At 49.0% G+C, this 15,117-nt stretch overlaps 1 protein-coding gene across 1 annotated transcript in view; it reads left to right on the top strand.

Annotated features, from left to right (window-relative positions):
• MARCHF4 (membrane associated ring-CH-type finger 4) overlaps positions 1–15,117 on the top strand; it is a 109,703-nt gene that overhangs the window by 69,295 nt on the left and 25,291 nt on the right. The window contains exons 3-4 of the mRNA XM_042784144.1: positions 4,544–4,699; positions 13,737–13,929. Coding sequence (XP_042640078.1) covers positions 4,544–4,699; positions 13,737–13,929 — 349 coding nt within the window. The remainder of the gene's footprint in view (positions 1–4,543; positions 4,700–13,736; positions 13,930–15,117) is intronic.

Genomic DNA, 15,117 nt, shown 5'->3' with positions numbered 1-15,117 from the left:
AGATTTAAGTGTATTTAGGAGACTCAACTGAAGACCTGAAATTAAATATTCCTGGTTTCCTTTTCCAAACAAGACAAACTCAGATAAATGCTAGCAGTCATATCCATGCGTGCAGCTACTCCCATGAGCCGTGGCACCTGTGTGTGCATACCCAGAGAGAGATGGTAGCCCTTGTGATGTGAACGATTCTTTCAGCTTCATCTCACTGCCGCGCTCTGCTTCCAGGGCACTGGTCCTGTGGGTGATGCTGATGACTGAAAACTACTTTGTACTCCTGAGCAGGGAAAACACACAGTTGAGGATAAACTGCAAGTGTTAAGATCACCATCAGCCATCCCAATTTGCTGCACAGGTTTTCAAAATGTTTGCTTTAATAATTGTGGTAGCAGGATGTTGCTAACGTGGCTCTTTCCTGCTGAGCTGGTGCTCAGGAGCAGCCCAGGCAGCAGACGTAGGTCAGCACAACTGGAGCTGGGAGAGCCCAGAAGACCATGTCCTGGCCCAATGACACCATCATCCCTAGCTCTGCCGTGTTCAAAGGAGACCTGGCGGGCAAATTTGCTATGCTTAATTTATAGTTGAAAGAACAGGCCTGGAAAACATATCCCATGACTGCCTACTGGTGGGTGAGCAGCTGCAGCTTTGGTAGCAGTGTGTGGATGGCCTCCCAGCACTGCTAAATGGCAGATAAAACAGCCGGGTGAAACACTGACACCAGCATGCAACAGGGGTGATGCTGCTCCTGACATTGTTATTTTCTCCCTAAATATACTGAGCATCAGAAGCACACACTGGCAATATTTTTTTTCCATCCTTTCTCAGAACTCCTCCCAGTAGGCTTAAAATAGCAGGGCCCAGATAATCATTACCCACTTTGACGTACTGCAATGGGCACAGATTGGTGGTTCATAAAGATAGGACAGAGCTGGAACAGACCCACGTTCCCAGTTCATCTCCAGCAGTATCATCTTCCTCAGGGTAAAGCCAGATCAGCCTGGCCTTGCCCTTCCTGCTCCTAGAGACGAGCTCTCATCACAGCCAGATATAGGGAAGAATATTATATATAATCGCTTAATATATTATTCTTTCCAGAAGTAGGGAAAAGTAATATATAGTGAAGAGTATTTCATCCATATGTTGAGAGGGTTATGGCTGAAGCTGGAGCACCCTTTCCTTTTTGTTAACTATGGTTTTCCACCTTTGACCTGAATCCTAATATAGTCTTGGATTACACCAAAAAAAAAGGCAGGTGCCCTATGTCCAAAGGCCACTTGGTTGTTTCAGGGGAACAAGATGGTACAAAGCAAGTTGAAGATGAAGCTTGCAGCCAGGGAGCATTTCTCCCCTAGCTGCTGACAAAGCAGAAATGCTTAGGCTGATAAAGAGTGATGGGATGTAACTCCATACAAGCAAATTGCAAAAATAAGTGTTGGGAGGTAGACCCTTTAAAGGGCCTTTAGAGAGCCGTCCCCAAAGGGAATTGGTGAGAACGTTGTTGTTTGAATGGGGAATATGTTGTACAGAGACATCTTCTACAAACCTATAGAATTCAGCTTGGGTATTTAATTTCTATCTTTAATTGCTGTGATCAGCACCTCATTTTGGGCTTTCTTTTGTGTGCGTGTAGCTTTTAACAAAAGTCTCTGCGCAGCAAATCCTTCATGTGTATCACAGCCAGTGGACTGTTCCTGAGCCTGCTGTACAGCTAGCTATGAGTGTCCTTCCCCTTTGCTGTACAAAGGATTTATTCCTTTAATATGCCCCTGGTGTTTATTTTTCTGCCGGTACAGGAGTGCATATGCGCGTGTGTGCATGTGGCACTGTTTTACGAATGCCTGCTGTGGACAGAATTGGGCTTCACAGTATGCAAAAATAGCTGTGCGCCACACGCAAGGATATAATATTTCACATGGCTGGAGAAAATGTGATAAATCAGGTTTTTGCTGGATTTGCAAAAATCAAGGAACTGGGGGATTCATCTCCACAGTTAAGCCATGAGCTCTTTCAGGAGCTGGCAGGACAGTCTGGGGTAGAGAGTCACAATTAGGGAAGGAGAACTGGGTCCCCACAGTGGTGTAGGATGTCTATGAACATCTCTTGGCTCTGAAGAGACAAGCTCACATTTCATAGACTCGTTTATTACAGAGCCCAAGAAGCCAACTTGAGTCCAGGCTGCAGCTACAGCTTTTCTCCTCTGCCTTTGCCTGGAGGTTGTTGCTCTTAGTTCCTGCTCTGTTCTGCCCCATTTCTGATCCCTCATCACCGGTGCCTCCAGCTGCTCGTTACACAAAACCCAGGTCCCTCACTTGCCATTTTGAGCCCTGCAGGACACCCTGGTGTGTAGAGAGGTGGAAAGGCTGGGATGCTGTAGAGTTGGGAGTTTTCTGCATTACCTGTTTGGTGCTGGGGTCACATTTGTGTGCTGAGGGGTGAAGCTGTTGAGAAAATAAAGCACCAGGGACTGAGATGAGGAGGGTAGAGCAGAGGCACAGAGCCTGGTCCTTGTACCAGGCTAGCTCGTGGTGTGGAAGAGGTTTAGCAAGCAGAGGAGTGGAGGAGCTGTGCTCAGCCCTGATCCCTCCCCTTTTGCATCCTCTCCGGCAGTACGTACTCATGCACGTTCCTTGTCACACTTGCACTTTCCCACCCCAGTCCCAGTGAGGGGCACAAACACGCACAGCCAAACCTGAGCTCCTCAGACTGCACCTCACACAGGGAGTTCTAATGCCAGATGTCAGTGCTCCTTCCCCTACACACCTTCCTCCCATTTAATCATTCCCTACTTCCCTTCTTCTGGCTTGTCCTGTCGCACTTTTCCAGGTGAAAAAGGTTCAGGAATCCTACAACCCTCCTTGTTCCCCCTCCCTTTGCATCCCCTCCAGTGTGCAGTGAAAACCAGTGACAGGCAGACCTGAGCCTGGTTTTGTAATGTAAACAGTTATTTAGAGTTTTGCTAAAATTTCATGGAAGATGACATTTTTAGGTCACCTAGCTGAACCAAATGAAAAGATTAACAAGCTTACATTAGGCTTCATAAAAAAAAGTACTACTCTTGCTCAGAGTGGTGCTCAGTTCCTCAGGTTCTGAGACCTGATGTGGTAACCCGAAAGCTAAGACAGTTTCCCATCAGGGTTAGCAAGAACAGGATCTAGTTTTCTAACCCAAGGCAGCTGGGATGGGTGTCTTTTATTGTGTCCAGCATCCTCAGGTGCCATGGTCTGTTATCCTGGTGCTCTGTCACTGTCAATAATGGGGCTGATCTAGGGGTGTAAGAGGAAATATCCTCTCCCCAACACTGAAAGTATGATGCCAGCCTTCCCCATCCCATAGATATTCTTATTCTGCTTTTAAAAGCTTTTAAGTCTTGGAGCACAGCTAAATACACTATTGGGGTCTATACCGTGGCTTTTAAACGCTAAGAGGTGGGGAGTAAAATATAATGGTTCTGTTCTTCCCTAAATAAGTGATGGCAAATGATTGTAAAACGAGCTCCTGGGCTTGTGCGTGCAGAGAGGAATTTAGTCTCATTGTGAACAGGATGATAGTAGACAGATCACAATAATATTGGGTTTTCCTGGATACCCTGTTTAAAGCTACACCAGAAACAAGGGAGCGAGCAAGGAGGTGCAGTGTTTCAGCCACCACTCATGAATGTCTGTGTGTCACAAGCCAGGACACAGCTTGCTCTCCATCATGCTTGCTTCTAGGATGGAAATAGCCAGCCCTACAAGCTATGCCTCGATACGACCCACTTTCAGGACAGACTGGGGGAAGTAGAGGCGGGGGTGTAATTTGAAGGCCTTTTCCCTGCTGGGCTGTGGGTGCACAAAGACCTGGGCCCAAAGCACACACCTGCCACCCATAGTCAGGTTTGTCCCTCCCAGTCCAGGAGCACTGGGAAGGAGAGTCCCGTGTCTGGCGCTGCAGACGCCCACTGCCTGGCAAGGCCTGGGAGGCACCACGTGGCGCTGGGCTCCGTCCAGCTCCTGGGGAGGAGCGGCACCTCCACGGCTGGCACCAGCTAGCCCGCGCAGAAAAGCCAAGGTCTGCCATGTCTGTGCTCCCCCTCCTGCCCGGCTGGGCTCGAGGAAGCCACCCGGGGCTGAGCGGGACACCAGCCTGCAGCAGAGGTCACAGCTGTCCCCACTGCCAACCTCACCTTCTAAAATGAGTAGCAGAGAGGCAGAAACCTGAGCTGTGAAACAGTGGCATCTGGTCATCTAGTGCTCATCTAGTTTTCCCTTCAGTGGTGATATTAGGCATCTCTTATCTACCCAGCTGTCTCTTTCCACCAAAAAAAAAAAAAAAAAAAAAAAAAAAGTAGGACCCAAGTATCTGAGACTGTTGCATCTCTGTTCACATCAGACAAGGATTATTAGAGGGAAAACAGATGGAGGCAGCATGATTACAAAAGCCAAACCAGGTAAAAATGAACAAAGAGCAAATGGGTGGATGATGGAGCTTCTGCCATGCCTTACCATCTTGTGCCATGCCTGTGGGAAGAGGGGAGGGGAACCTGGCTGACGCTGCTTCTCTTTTTCAGGGTGAGTTGCTGAGCCCGTGTCGATGCGACGGATCGGTGAAGTGCACACACCAGCCATGTCTGATCAAATGGATTAGTGAGAGAGGATGCTGGAGCTGTGAGCTGTGTTACTACAAGTATCACGTCATTGCCATAAGCACAAAGAACCCTCTGCAGGTAAAGGTACTAGAGACATTTCAAAGTCTATTCTCTTTTCTATTTTAGTTTCTGGGAGCAAGTGGATTTTACCCGTGTGGGTTTTCCTTCCCTGTGCACAGTAAATCATATGTCTGAGATGCTTAGAAAGGGCTGTCAGGGGCTGGTCCAAAGAGGCCCCCATGTTCTGCTCAGCGTTACTGGGAACATCCCTCAGGAGTCTGCTCTTTCTGTCCTTTGACAATTCCCACATTAACTTGGCCTCCTGTGAAAATGCCAGTGTGACCACAATAGTGCTGTAACACCTCACAGCCTTTCAAACATGTTCATATGAGACCGCAGGTATGGCGCTGTCCCCAGGGGCAGATGAGGGCAGAGCAGTTATGGGATTTGCTACACAGAGCACACAGTCTGTGGTAGAGCAGTATCTCGAGGCTTCACGTGTGCATAGCTGTGCCATTAACCCTAATCTCCTCCTGCTGAGCCTCCTCTGAGTTGGCATGAAGGATGGAGGCGGCAGATGGAGAGCTCTTACAGCTCTTCTATCTGATCCTGCCACCCTTTTCACTTCTCCCCCATGATCAAATACATCCTGGTGTGGCACACAGGGTGTTAGCTCTGATGCACTGGTCTCTCCAAGCCTGATCCTGTGGATATTTGCAGATGTGCACACTACAGATAAAGCATATCTTGACGTAAGTGGCTGTGAAAGGCATCAGAGGGCCCACCTTCTTTCTCTTCCAAGTTCAAAAGCACTGTGGTTTCATAAGCCCCACTACAGACTGGTAATTTAAAATCAAGATTCAGAATGGACAAAATTGTGACTGTTAACAATGGGATAAATTATCCTTAATAGCTATTGATTTATTGCGGGGGGCAACACCTGAAGATGGATTAATTGCTGCATGACTTTGCTGAGCACCATTAGTGCCTCGGACATAAGGAAGCACATTACATCCAGGCACTACTGCTTAATTAGCATCATCTGGACTGAAGAGACATTACAGCAGCATGCAGTGGTTTAGAGTCTGGGGCAATGTCTGTAATGCTGTTGATCTGTCCAGCACCCAGTGGAGGACTTCGGCTCTCTGCTGGTCGCTCTGCTCTCTGACAGGAGTCAAGGACTTTGCTAGTGATGGTGCCCAGTTGTACAGGGGTAGGGAGGAATGCAAACTCCTGCTCTCTCCTCCAAACTGCAGTTTCTGCCTGTCTTTTTCCAGGCCTGAGGTCACTAATCACAGTGAGGAAACAGGGACAGCCCTTTAGGACTCCTGGCTTAAATGAAGTAATGAAATTAGTGTAGCATCGTGGTAAAATTTTTGGGGGGGGAATAGAAAAAGACTGCCTGCTCTCTGCAAGTCCCTACAGCTTCTGATTCAATTTTCCATGTGCCATGGGCTAGAGAGATCAGTAGTTTCATCCCAAGCTCCAGACCCAGGGTGTTTTAATTTCTTGGCTCTCTTAACTCAGAACAGATTGACACACAGGAGGGGAGATGTGGACAAAGCAGCATTTGTTTATTTCTGGAAAGCTGGTCCATGAGTGCCCTAGCACTTCCTGTGTCTCAGATTGGGGATGCGATGTTGAGCAGCATCGGAGGTTTGTGGGTGCAGATTTGCAAGCATGTGTGTAGCCAGCACTGTCTTTAGTGAATGACCTTCAAATGCTCTACACCTTCATGTGGCTCAGGACAATGGGTCAGTGACTTTCCTCCTGCTCCTCACTTGGCTAAAATTTGTTGGAGCTAGTCACAGGCAAGCTCCCCTCCCACACACACATTTCAAAAGCCTGTACAAAGCATTGCTCTTTCTGGGCTTCCCTGTTAGAAAGCGGCCTGACCTGCTTCCCTTTGCCATGAACACAGAAACTGAGTGGCAGGAGCAACTGAGTTAGAGAGCTCAGCTCTGGGAGCGAGGGTCCCAGAGGACCGTGCAGACCCTGGGCTCCGAGGCTTCACATTGCTGGCTTAGACTTCACAGCACTTCTTGCAGAAGCACTGGGAGATTTGGAGGGTGGGAAGAAGCAACTGGAGTGAAAAGCCACTTGGTCTGAAATAAATGCAGCGTGTATGGAGTTACAGCTGCATGCCCAGGCGTCCTGTCTGGTGCCAGAACGAAGGCACTTCTGGGAAGCAGATGCTACACTAGCAGTAGTATATGAAATCCCAATCCCATGGGAAGTGGCTGATGCACGAGGCCTGGACTTCTCACAAGGACTTGAGCCCCTGTAACCCATCACCACTCATATTTTGTTCCTCAGTGGCTTTCACCATCCTCTGATGCTGGGAAAAGGAGGCAGAGAGGACCCAGGGGCTATGATGCCCTGACACTATGTGCCATAACAACGTATCACAGCATGCGCAGGTGGGAAGAGCATCCTTTCTGCTCGGTCTTCAACCCACATGTCAGTAACAGAGGCTACTTGGACATACAAGCAGGTCTTTAAGTAAAGCAATAGTCCATGGCCTTTCTTCTCAGGGTCTGCTGGAACTACTGCTCAGCTTTATTCTGACTAGAAAGCTCTGAATTTCTCAAGCACAGGTTTTGGAGGGCAAATTCTGTAGGAAGTCATGGTTGTCTGTTTATTTCAGACCAACCGTAATACAGACAAGGACCATACAAACCTCACCTCCTTGTCAAATGAAAACTATTTGGGTGATGCTTTAGGCCTGGCTAGATTTTAACCAGCAACATCGCCTACTTATCCCCTGTGTCGTCTCATGTGACAGTCCTCTCGAAAGCCAAAACCAGGCAGTCAGCAGGCCTGGGGCTCCTTGAAGCGTGTCCAGTTGGTCTGAGCAGAGCAGCACACCAGACACCCACATGTTCCCTGGGATCTGCATGTTTCTCTGCCCATTTTGACATCTGCTGCACATTTTTTGGAGTGCCTAGGAGCATGGCGTGGGACAGATGTGTGTGGAGACTTGTGGCGTGGGCAGAGAAGTTACAGCCGGGGGAACATGGTTCATGCATAATTAACACAGACTCCTTCCAGCCTCCAGGCTGTTATGATGTCTCATACCAGAGAGAGGCCTTTAGTCTGGTATTTTGGCAGAATGAATCTCTATAAATTAACCACCCCCCCATCCCTGGTTTGCAAGCGTTTAAGAGCAAAAGTCTTAAAGCAGCAACACTGCAAACCCGCTGAGACTGGGGGATTAAAGTTGTTGGACAACATGGCAGGTGTCCTGCCAAGCAGCAGTCAGGCAACAAATAAGCAAAAATATCCACCAGCTGTGAGCAACCAGAAGATCCAGAGCTTTTGTCTGTCCATCCATCCTTCCATCTGTCCACCCATTCTCCTGATCTCCAATCTGCCAGTCACCAAGACAGGAGTCATGGGCATGGAGGCTTTAAATGCTCCACTCCATTGCAATATTTGGGCAAAGCCCATGATTTTAAAAAGGTGCTGAAGACACAGGGGTTTAGAATCACATGATAGTACTGAAAGCACCCTGGTACTGATACACAGTGTAGTAGCTATCTGCTGTGATGGGACTTTGCAGTGTGTTTCATCTATACAGCTCCTTTGTAGCTGCTCCCAAGCCACATCCACTCTGATGCTCTGATTTTAGAAAACACAAAATCTGTTTGAACCAACCTTCCCATACCTACAACTGCAGTTTCAGGGAGTTCAACTCTGCTTTACAGTTGCTATCTCTGACTCTTCCTGTATTGTGGGTTGTTTCAGCTTCAAAGATCCTCAGTTATCCAGTGCCGGGGTTGGAATCCAGTTCTAGTTCACCTCTGGCTCTATTCTGACTGTGGTGATTCTTTGTTAAGATCTGATGAGTGTTTATATGGCCTCTTCATCAGGACCTCCACATCTGCAAAAGAAGTGGCCAAGGTCCCAGGGTGTTTGAACTTCAGCCTGAGCTCCTGAGCTAAAAAGCTTGAGGAAAGTTCACTGGTGTCTCCTGATTGTCCTGACTTGCTGAATCACTTGTGTTGAGTATGAGCTTTGGCTGGCCCCTGCTGAGCTCCAGCTGAAGCCTGCAGCCTGCAAGCAACGTGTGCAATCACAGCAAGAGTTTTTGTGGCCTGTGCCTTATAACAGGGGCTTTCTAGGATACCAGTACTGTAGCCTGAGTCTTACCAGATGCTCTGGCACATGGAGGAGAGAGAGTTTCATCACTGCACGTTTCCACTGCACGGCCCTAGTGGGTCCTCCTTCCTCCCGGCTGCCTTCTCAGTATCTGAATAATCCACAACATCTGCAGATGTACAGCAGTGTATCACAGTATCACAGCAGTGGCATAACTTCGCTTAATGAATTTGTAAAAAGAAAATCCATCCTCCAAAAGATAATTGACAGCAGTGAGAGGAGAGACAAACCTAAGCAATGCTGGGAATGGTCCACTCCAACCTTCTAGGAAAAACCTCCACTTGTGTGTGATCCTGGGTTTGAAAATTAAATTGCTGACTAGCATAGCTCAGGATGTTAATGATATGTACTAAGGGGACGTGTCAGATATAGCAATAAAAATAAAGTGAACTGCCTGAGGCAGGCATGGGGGAGCTCTCAGAGGAGTGTAGGAAGGCTTTTCCAGCAAGCAAGTCTTCTTTGCAAGCTGCTGCAGTAAGACATAGATATCTTCTGCAAGCAAATATCTGCTTTGGATCTGCTCATGCTGATGCTCGGGAACCTTTTGAGACTGCTGGTGCCAAAGAAAGGGAGATATGGATCAGGCCTTAAATACTATAGTAATGACATTATTAATCTGTGGTACATTAGCAGAGGGAGTTTTCACTCACAAACTTCTGAGCAGAAGCGCTGGAGCAAACAGGGAAATAGGTTTGTCCCAAGTACAACATGTCAATTGTGAAACAGTGCAAGTGAACAACAGTAACGTGACTGGCAGGCACTGGTCCCAGCTTGGCCCCTGGATAAGGTCATTGCAAATGTCAGACCTGGGCTCTAAGAAACCCTTTCTGAGGCATCTGGGTCACAGAGCTTTGAAATTTGGGGAAAATGGGGAAAATCAGTCCAAGAGAGGGTGGTGTTTTGCACACGCAGATCTGGGTGATGTGCCAAAGCACTCAGCCAAAGGGGATGGTTGCAGAGGACAGACAGACAGCTCTTGAGTGAATGAGGACATTTCTTCGGAATGGTCTGGAGGGACAGAGCCCTTTTTCTAGTGTGGGTGGCAAGCCATGCAGAGAGGTGCTTGGGCATGCTCTGAAGCCATTGTAAGCCCAGAGCTCACAAAGCTCCTTCTGTTATCCTGCAGGAGCCTTTAAAGCTTTCTGGTACCACCAAGTCCTTAGTTCTGCCCTGTTCAGCGCTAGCAGAGCATCTGTAGAGCTTTCTACCTGCCTAAAGGTCACATTCCTGATTGACAACCTGGGTGAGCTGCCGGTTGTTAAAGGTGCACTTCAGTACAGCTCCACAGCTACCTGGGACTCAACAGTCATTATCAACTGAGGAAAGAAGGGCTCGGTTTTAGGTCTCTCCCCACAAGGTGGGATTTCTTGACACTGTGACCTTGCTAGAGCTTGAAAGTTTGAGTTGCAGATTTAGAGGGAGGGGGCTGTGTCTGCAGCCAGGCATTCAGACAAAGAGCTTTGCGGGTTTCAAATGTGCTGGTAAAGGCACTCTGCAGCATTGCTGAGACCTTTCTTTGCAGCTCTAGCAGTGACCCAAGGACAGCACGGTCACCTACCAAATTATTGGTCTTCTGGCCATAATGATGGTAGAGAGGGGTTAGGAAAACGGGTTATTTTCTACGGGCTGTTATGAATTCTGAAAGGCCCAGTGCTGTGATTGAGGTGGGCTCCTGAGGCCACCAGTGCAGGAACACATCAGGCCCAGGTCCTGCAGCTAAAGTTCACCAGCACGTTCCACTTCTGAACAGCTCTTGGGCCCTTCTGTCTGTGCTCTCACTGAGAAACATGCTTTATCCCCTGTCTCACCCCTTTTCTTCTCTCTGTGTAAACCCCATATCCTAAGATGTGTAGCAAAATGGAATTAAAAGATGAAAAATAATGACTCCAGTTATTGTGGCTCAGGCTAGATGTGGGATGCTAAATTGCAGTTCTCAGGGTTGCCAGAGAGGAAATACAACACTTATTACTTACTTTTTTTTTTTTTTTTTCTTCTGGAAAATATTAAATTCTTCTGCAAGCTGGTTATTTTCCCCAGTGTTCAGCTCTGACCCATTTACCTCCTTGCTAGAGGGTAATCACACCCCAGTGCCACCTCCTGAACAGAGTCAGGACTGCTGCTGCGTGTGTCACTGTCACTTAGTGCCACATGCTGGGGGAGAGTCTCCTACCCCCTGGCACAGCTGACGGACTCCAGCCTCTTCATTATCGCCACAGTGAACTTCCCGGCAGCTGCTGCCGGCTGAGCTGCGTCAGGCAGCGTCCCTGCCTGTGTTTCAGCCTCTCTGTTCCCAACTGAAGGGAGCAGGGTTTGAAGTTTGCACTCAGGTGTAACTTCTCTGTGCTCTGAGCCCCATCCCCTTTGACATTATATTTAGTACTACACCCAAGCCTCCCTGTCTCTGCAAAGCAGTAGTTCTAGTTGTATGCGGCTGCTAGCAGTAGAAAACAGCTCCTTCTTTTTTCTGTATTTAATTGCTACCTTGGAAGGACCTGTTGCCACCACAGGCCTTGCAGTGTGCCAGACAGATGGTGAGGAGCCAGTCCATTACCTCCTCGAGAGAGAGAAATGATGCAGAATGATTTGGCTGGCAGAGGCGCACACGGGTCAGCGTGAGGGACCTGCAGTAAAACCTTCACACACAGCACCAGGCTCCCTGCACTCCCATCCCCTTGGCATTTGCCAGAGTTAGTGGAAGAGGAGATGAGGGCTGGTGAAAGCTGCAGGGGTGGAAATGCAAGCCCATGCATGTACCCAAACCCCCTCCCCGTCACATGCCTCCAGTCCTGGAGCTCTGAGCTGATGGCACCAGTTGCAGATTTGTCCAGCATCCACTTATGGCACTGTTGAGAAGTAAGCTGAAGAGCTGATGGGAAGACAGCATATCTGTTGATTGCGCCCTCAGAACCCAAATTTGGAGGCAATGAGTGCTGGGTGGCCTTTGCTCTGTCATGTGTCAAGAGAGGAGTTGCACAACTGAGCATCTCCTGTGGACTCCCACACCCCTGGAGCTACTCTTGACCCATTGCAGCTGGCACCACCAAGCTTCCAAAACTAGGAGAAGGGCTGTTCACTATCTCAACTTCTTCATGACACACACGGGGCACTTGTGTAGCTAGATTTGGTGGAGGTGTGGAGCAGGCTGGGCTATGGCAGGGTGGGGAACGGGCTCACTGACTGTCCTCAGTGCTTGGTGTTTGCCTTTGGCTGGGCCAGTGGCTGGAGAGGATGGCAGGAAGGGGACTGGGGTTAGCTGAGCCCACTCTTGCTTCAGCAGGGAACAAGCTGTCTCTCTGCTCAGCACCTTTATGGCCATCTACTCTAATGAAATAAGCTGGCACCACCCACCTCACTGACACTGTGCATCCCTGACATACGATTTGAGGACTGTCTGACCGTTCAGGATGTAAGCCGAGGAGCAAGTCTGGCAGAGGCAAACACTTCAGCTCACCACTGAGCCAAGCCAGGCAATCTCCTTCCAGTTGCAACCCACAGGCCTCAGCCTCAGGCTGAAGCTCTCATTTGTTCCTCTCCAAAGGCAGCCCTTAGCAGGGGAGTGCATTTGCTTCATGGATTTGGTCATTGGATTGGTAGAAATGCCACACAGCCATATACCAGCACAAGACACCTGTTGTCCGTCTTGCCCTTTGATCAGGATTCAAAGTCCTCTCTACCTCCCCCAAAAGACTGCTAACTCCTGGCTGGCCTGGGGATTAAAGAGGGACCCAACAACTGAACTCCTTTCTTGTCCTGCAAAAGGACGGTACAAGGCTTGATGAGCGACCCTGCTGTCCTAGGATATGTTTGACAAACACACAGGGTGCTGAGGGCTTACCAGAGATGCCACTTCCCAGGAACACTGAATTTGGGCTGAATTCAGACTAAAGATTTTCAGTTCCTCTGAATCCTCTATACCTGCAGGAGGTTGAAGTCCACCTTTATTTATCCTTTTGCCAGTCCCACTGAGATTTCAAGGTCATGTATCTCACAGCTAAAGGTGGCCTATATACTTTGATGCCAGGAGAGACTGTCTGTCCCCAGCCTGTTTACACATTTGATTTCTGATTTGCAGGAGGGGCTACGAATCATGTCCCAAGGCTTGTTAAAGAAAGCAATTTCTGTTCTTGGTTTTTACGGGGCTGTTCTCTCAGCAGTGTAAATCTGAGTGGGGGGGGTTTATGCTGGATGACAGGAAGGAGTCCAGGCTTAGGATATTTATACTATAGCTTATACAAAGCTATTTGACATAGTGAATGGATTTGGGGGAGTTATATCTATTTTTTTCTTCTTCTGAGGAAGAAGCATTGACGTTTACCTTGGAACACAGCCTGAATGTGTCATCACCTAAAGGCAGGGTGTCCTGACCACAACAACTTGTGTTGTTTGTAACAAGTTTTGTGGGATGTGCATTGCTGCTGTGAGATCCTACCTAGTGCTATGATCTTGTCAGATCTCACAAAGTGGCGCAGAGCCAGCTCATAGGAGGCCTTTGAAGGAAAGCTTGGCTCTCTGAGACATTTCTTCTCATGGTAATAGGATGCCCTGGCCAAGGATGCTGCCTGACCTCTATTTGAGGTAGCAACTGAATGTCCTGGTTTGTGATGGTCATCATAGACCTACTGTCCTGGGGATGTTAGTTTTGGTGTCTTGCCCCCAGTCAATCCTGCCTCCCTTGGGTTTCTGTGCTTTCCTGGTGACATGCAGGATTCCTCCCCATTGCCTCTACAACAGTGCTGTCAGAAAATATGGGGCCATGCACTGCTGAACAACCACCATGCTCCACCCCCAGATGGGGACCAGATAAAAATGGATATGCTCATAGGTGCTCTTTGAGATCTCCAAAACTGCCACAATGATGTAAAACAGCAGTGTGCCCCAAGTAACTAATCTCTTCTCTTTTTCCTTCCTCCTTCCCCCTTGTACCCTCTCCTCTCCCCATTGCCTCCCCTTGCAGTGGCAGGCCATCTCTCTGACAGTCATTGAGAAGGTTCAGATAGCAGCGGCCATCCTGGGTTCCCTCTTCCTCATCGCCAGTATCTCGTGGCTCATCTGGTCGACCTTCAGTCCTTCAGCCAAATGGCAGCGCCAGGACCTGCTCTTCCAGATCTGCTATGGAATGTATGGCTTCATGGACATTGTCTGTATAGGTGGGTGATCATATCTCACAGCACGGCCGAGGTTGCCCACCCACTTACCCACAGAAAGGAGTGGGAGGTGGCATGGAGAGCTGACTGGTACAGCTCGGCTCGGATTGAGCCTCCTTGGCTTTTCCTCCTGTTTGATTTCATGGCACCTTTTTTACAGTCATCTGGGCAGCCCTAGGGTGTCTCCTTGGCTGGGCTGGCAGAGGAACCTGCAGCAACCCCAGAGAGAAACAAATTTCTCTTCAGAGCAAGAAGAGGAGTGTAAGCCTGGGGAGTGTAAGGCTTTTGAGAAACTCCTTCCTTTCTGGAACAGCTCATTTAGGGACTGCCCCATGGTTGGGTACATCAGGATCTCTCCATATGTAACTCCTTGTCTCTCCAGCCTAGTCTCTCTGCCAGGCAGGGGTGGTTGACCCTTCTCTGGCCCACCCTGGAGCTGCAGGTCCCAACCAGCCCAGGTCATGGCCTGGCCTGGGGTCCTTATCAGAATGCTGGTACAGAGCAGCTCTGAGGACGAAGCTGTCCCACACTGAGCAAGCCCAGACAGCAAAGCAGATTCTGGAAGCCTGACTGCAGAAGGGACTCCCTGAGAGCTTGAGCTGTAGTCCCAGTGCAGGTCTGCAGGATGGGGGGACGTAGCTGGCAATACCTACGGGCAGAGGCACTCACCAGCCAGGCTGCTGAAAGAGCAGTGGTTACCGAAACAGTCCAGTGAACACCAGCCAGTTCCAAACGCACTCCTGAGCAGTGTCCACCCAAGCACAGACCACCATATAACATCAGTTCAAGTGATACTGCCAGGAAACAATGAGGGTTCAAGAGAGCTCTTCACATCTGGGTCCTTCCCTCATTCCTATAAAGGCGGAAGGAGCCTCCCAGAAACTCGGTGGGACAAGGCAGTCCTCTTGGCTTGGTGGGTATGTATTTGTGTGGGTAGAGTGTCTCCAGAGGGAAGGAGCACAGCTCCCAGTTCAGCCCTCAGGAGGAGCAGGACAGACTATATCACAGAGTAGCAGTCTGTGAAATTGGGATACAAAAGTAAAACCCAGCAGCAGGGACAGAGGTCTGGGCCTGGTACCCAGGTATCACCTTGGTATCCAGGTTCAAATGGCTCTTGGCTTCAGCATCCTTCCAGCACAGGACTTGGGCCTGACAAAACCCAGGCCAATTCCTCTCATTGTTGCCACCACT

This window comes from Tyto alba, unplaced genomic scaffold (assembly GCF_018691265.1).
Source record: "Tyto alba isolate M040663 unplaced genomic scaffold, T.alba_DEE_v4.0 Super-Scaffold_7, whole genome shotgun sequence".
In the NCBI taxonomy this organism is placed as follows: Eukaryota; Metazoa; Chordata; class Aves; order Strigiformes; family Tytonidae; genus Tyto; species Tyto alba.
The sequence above is the reverse complement of the archived record's forward strand: the minus strand, read 5'-3'. Positions and strand labels throughout refer to the sequence as shown.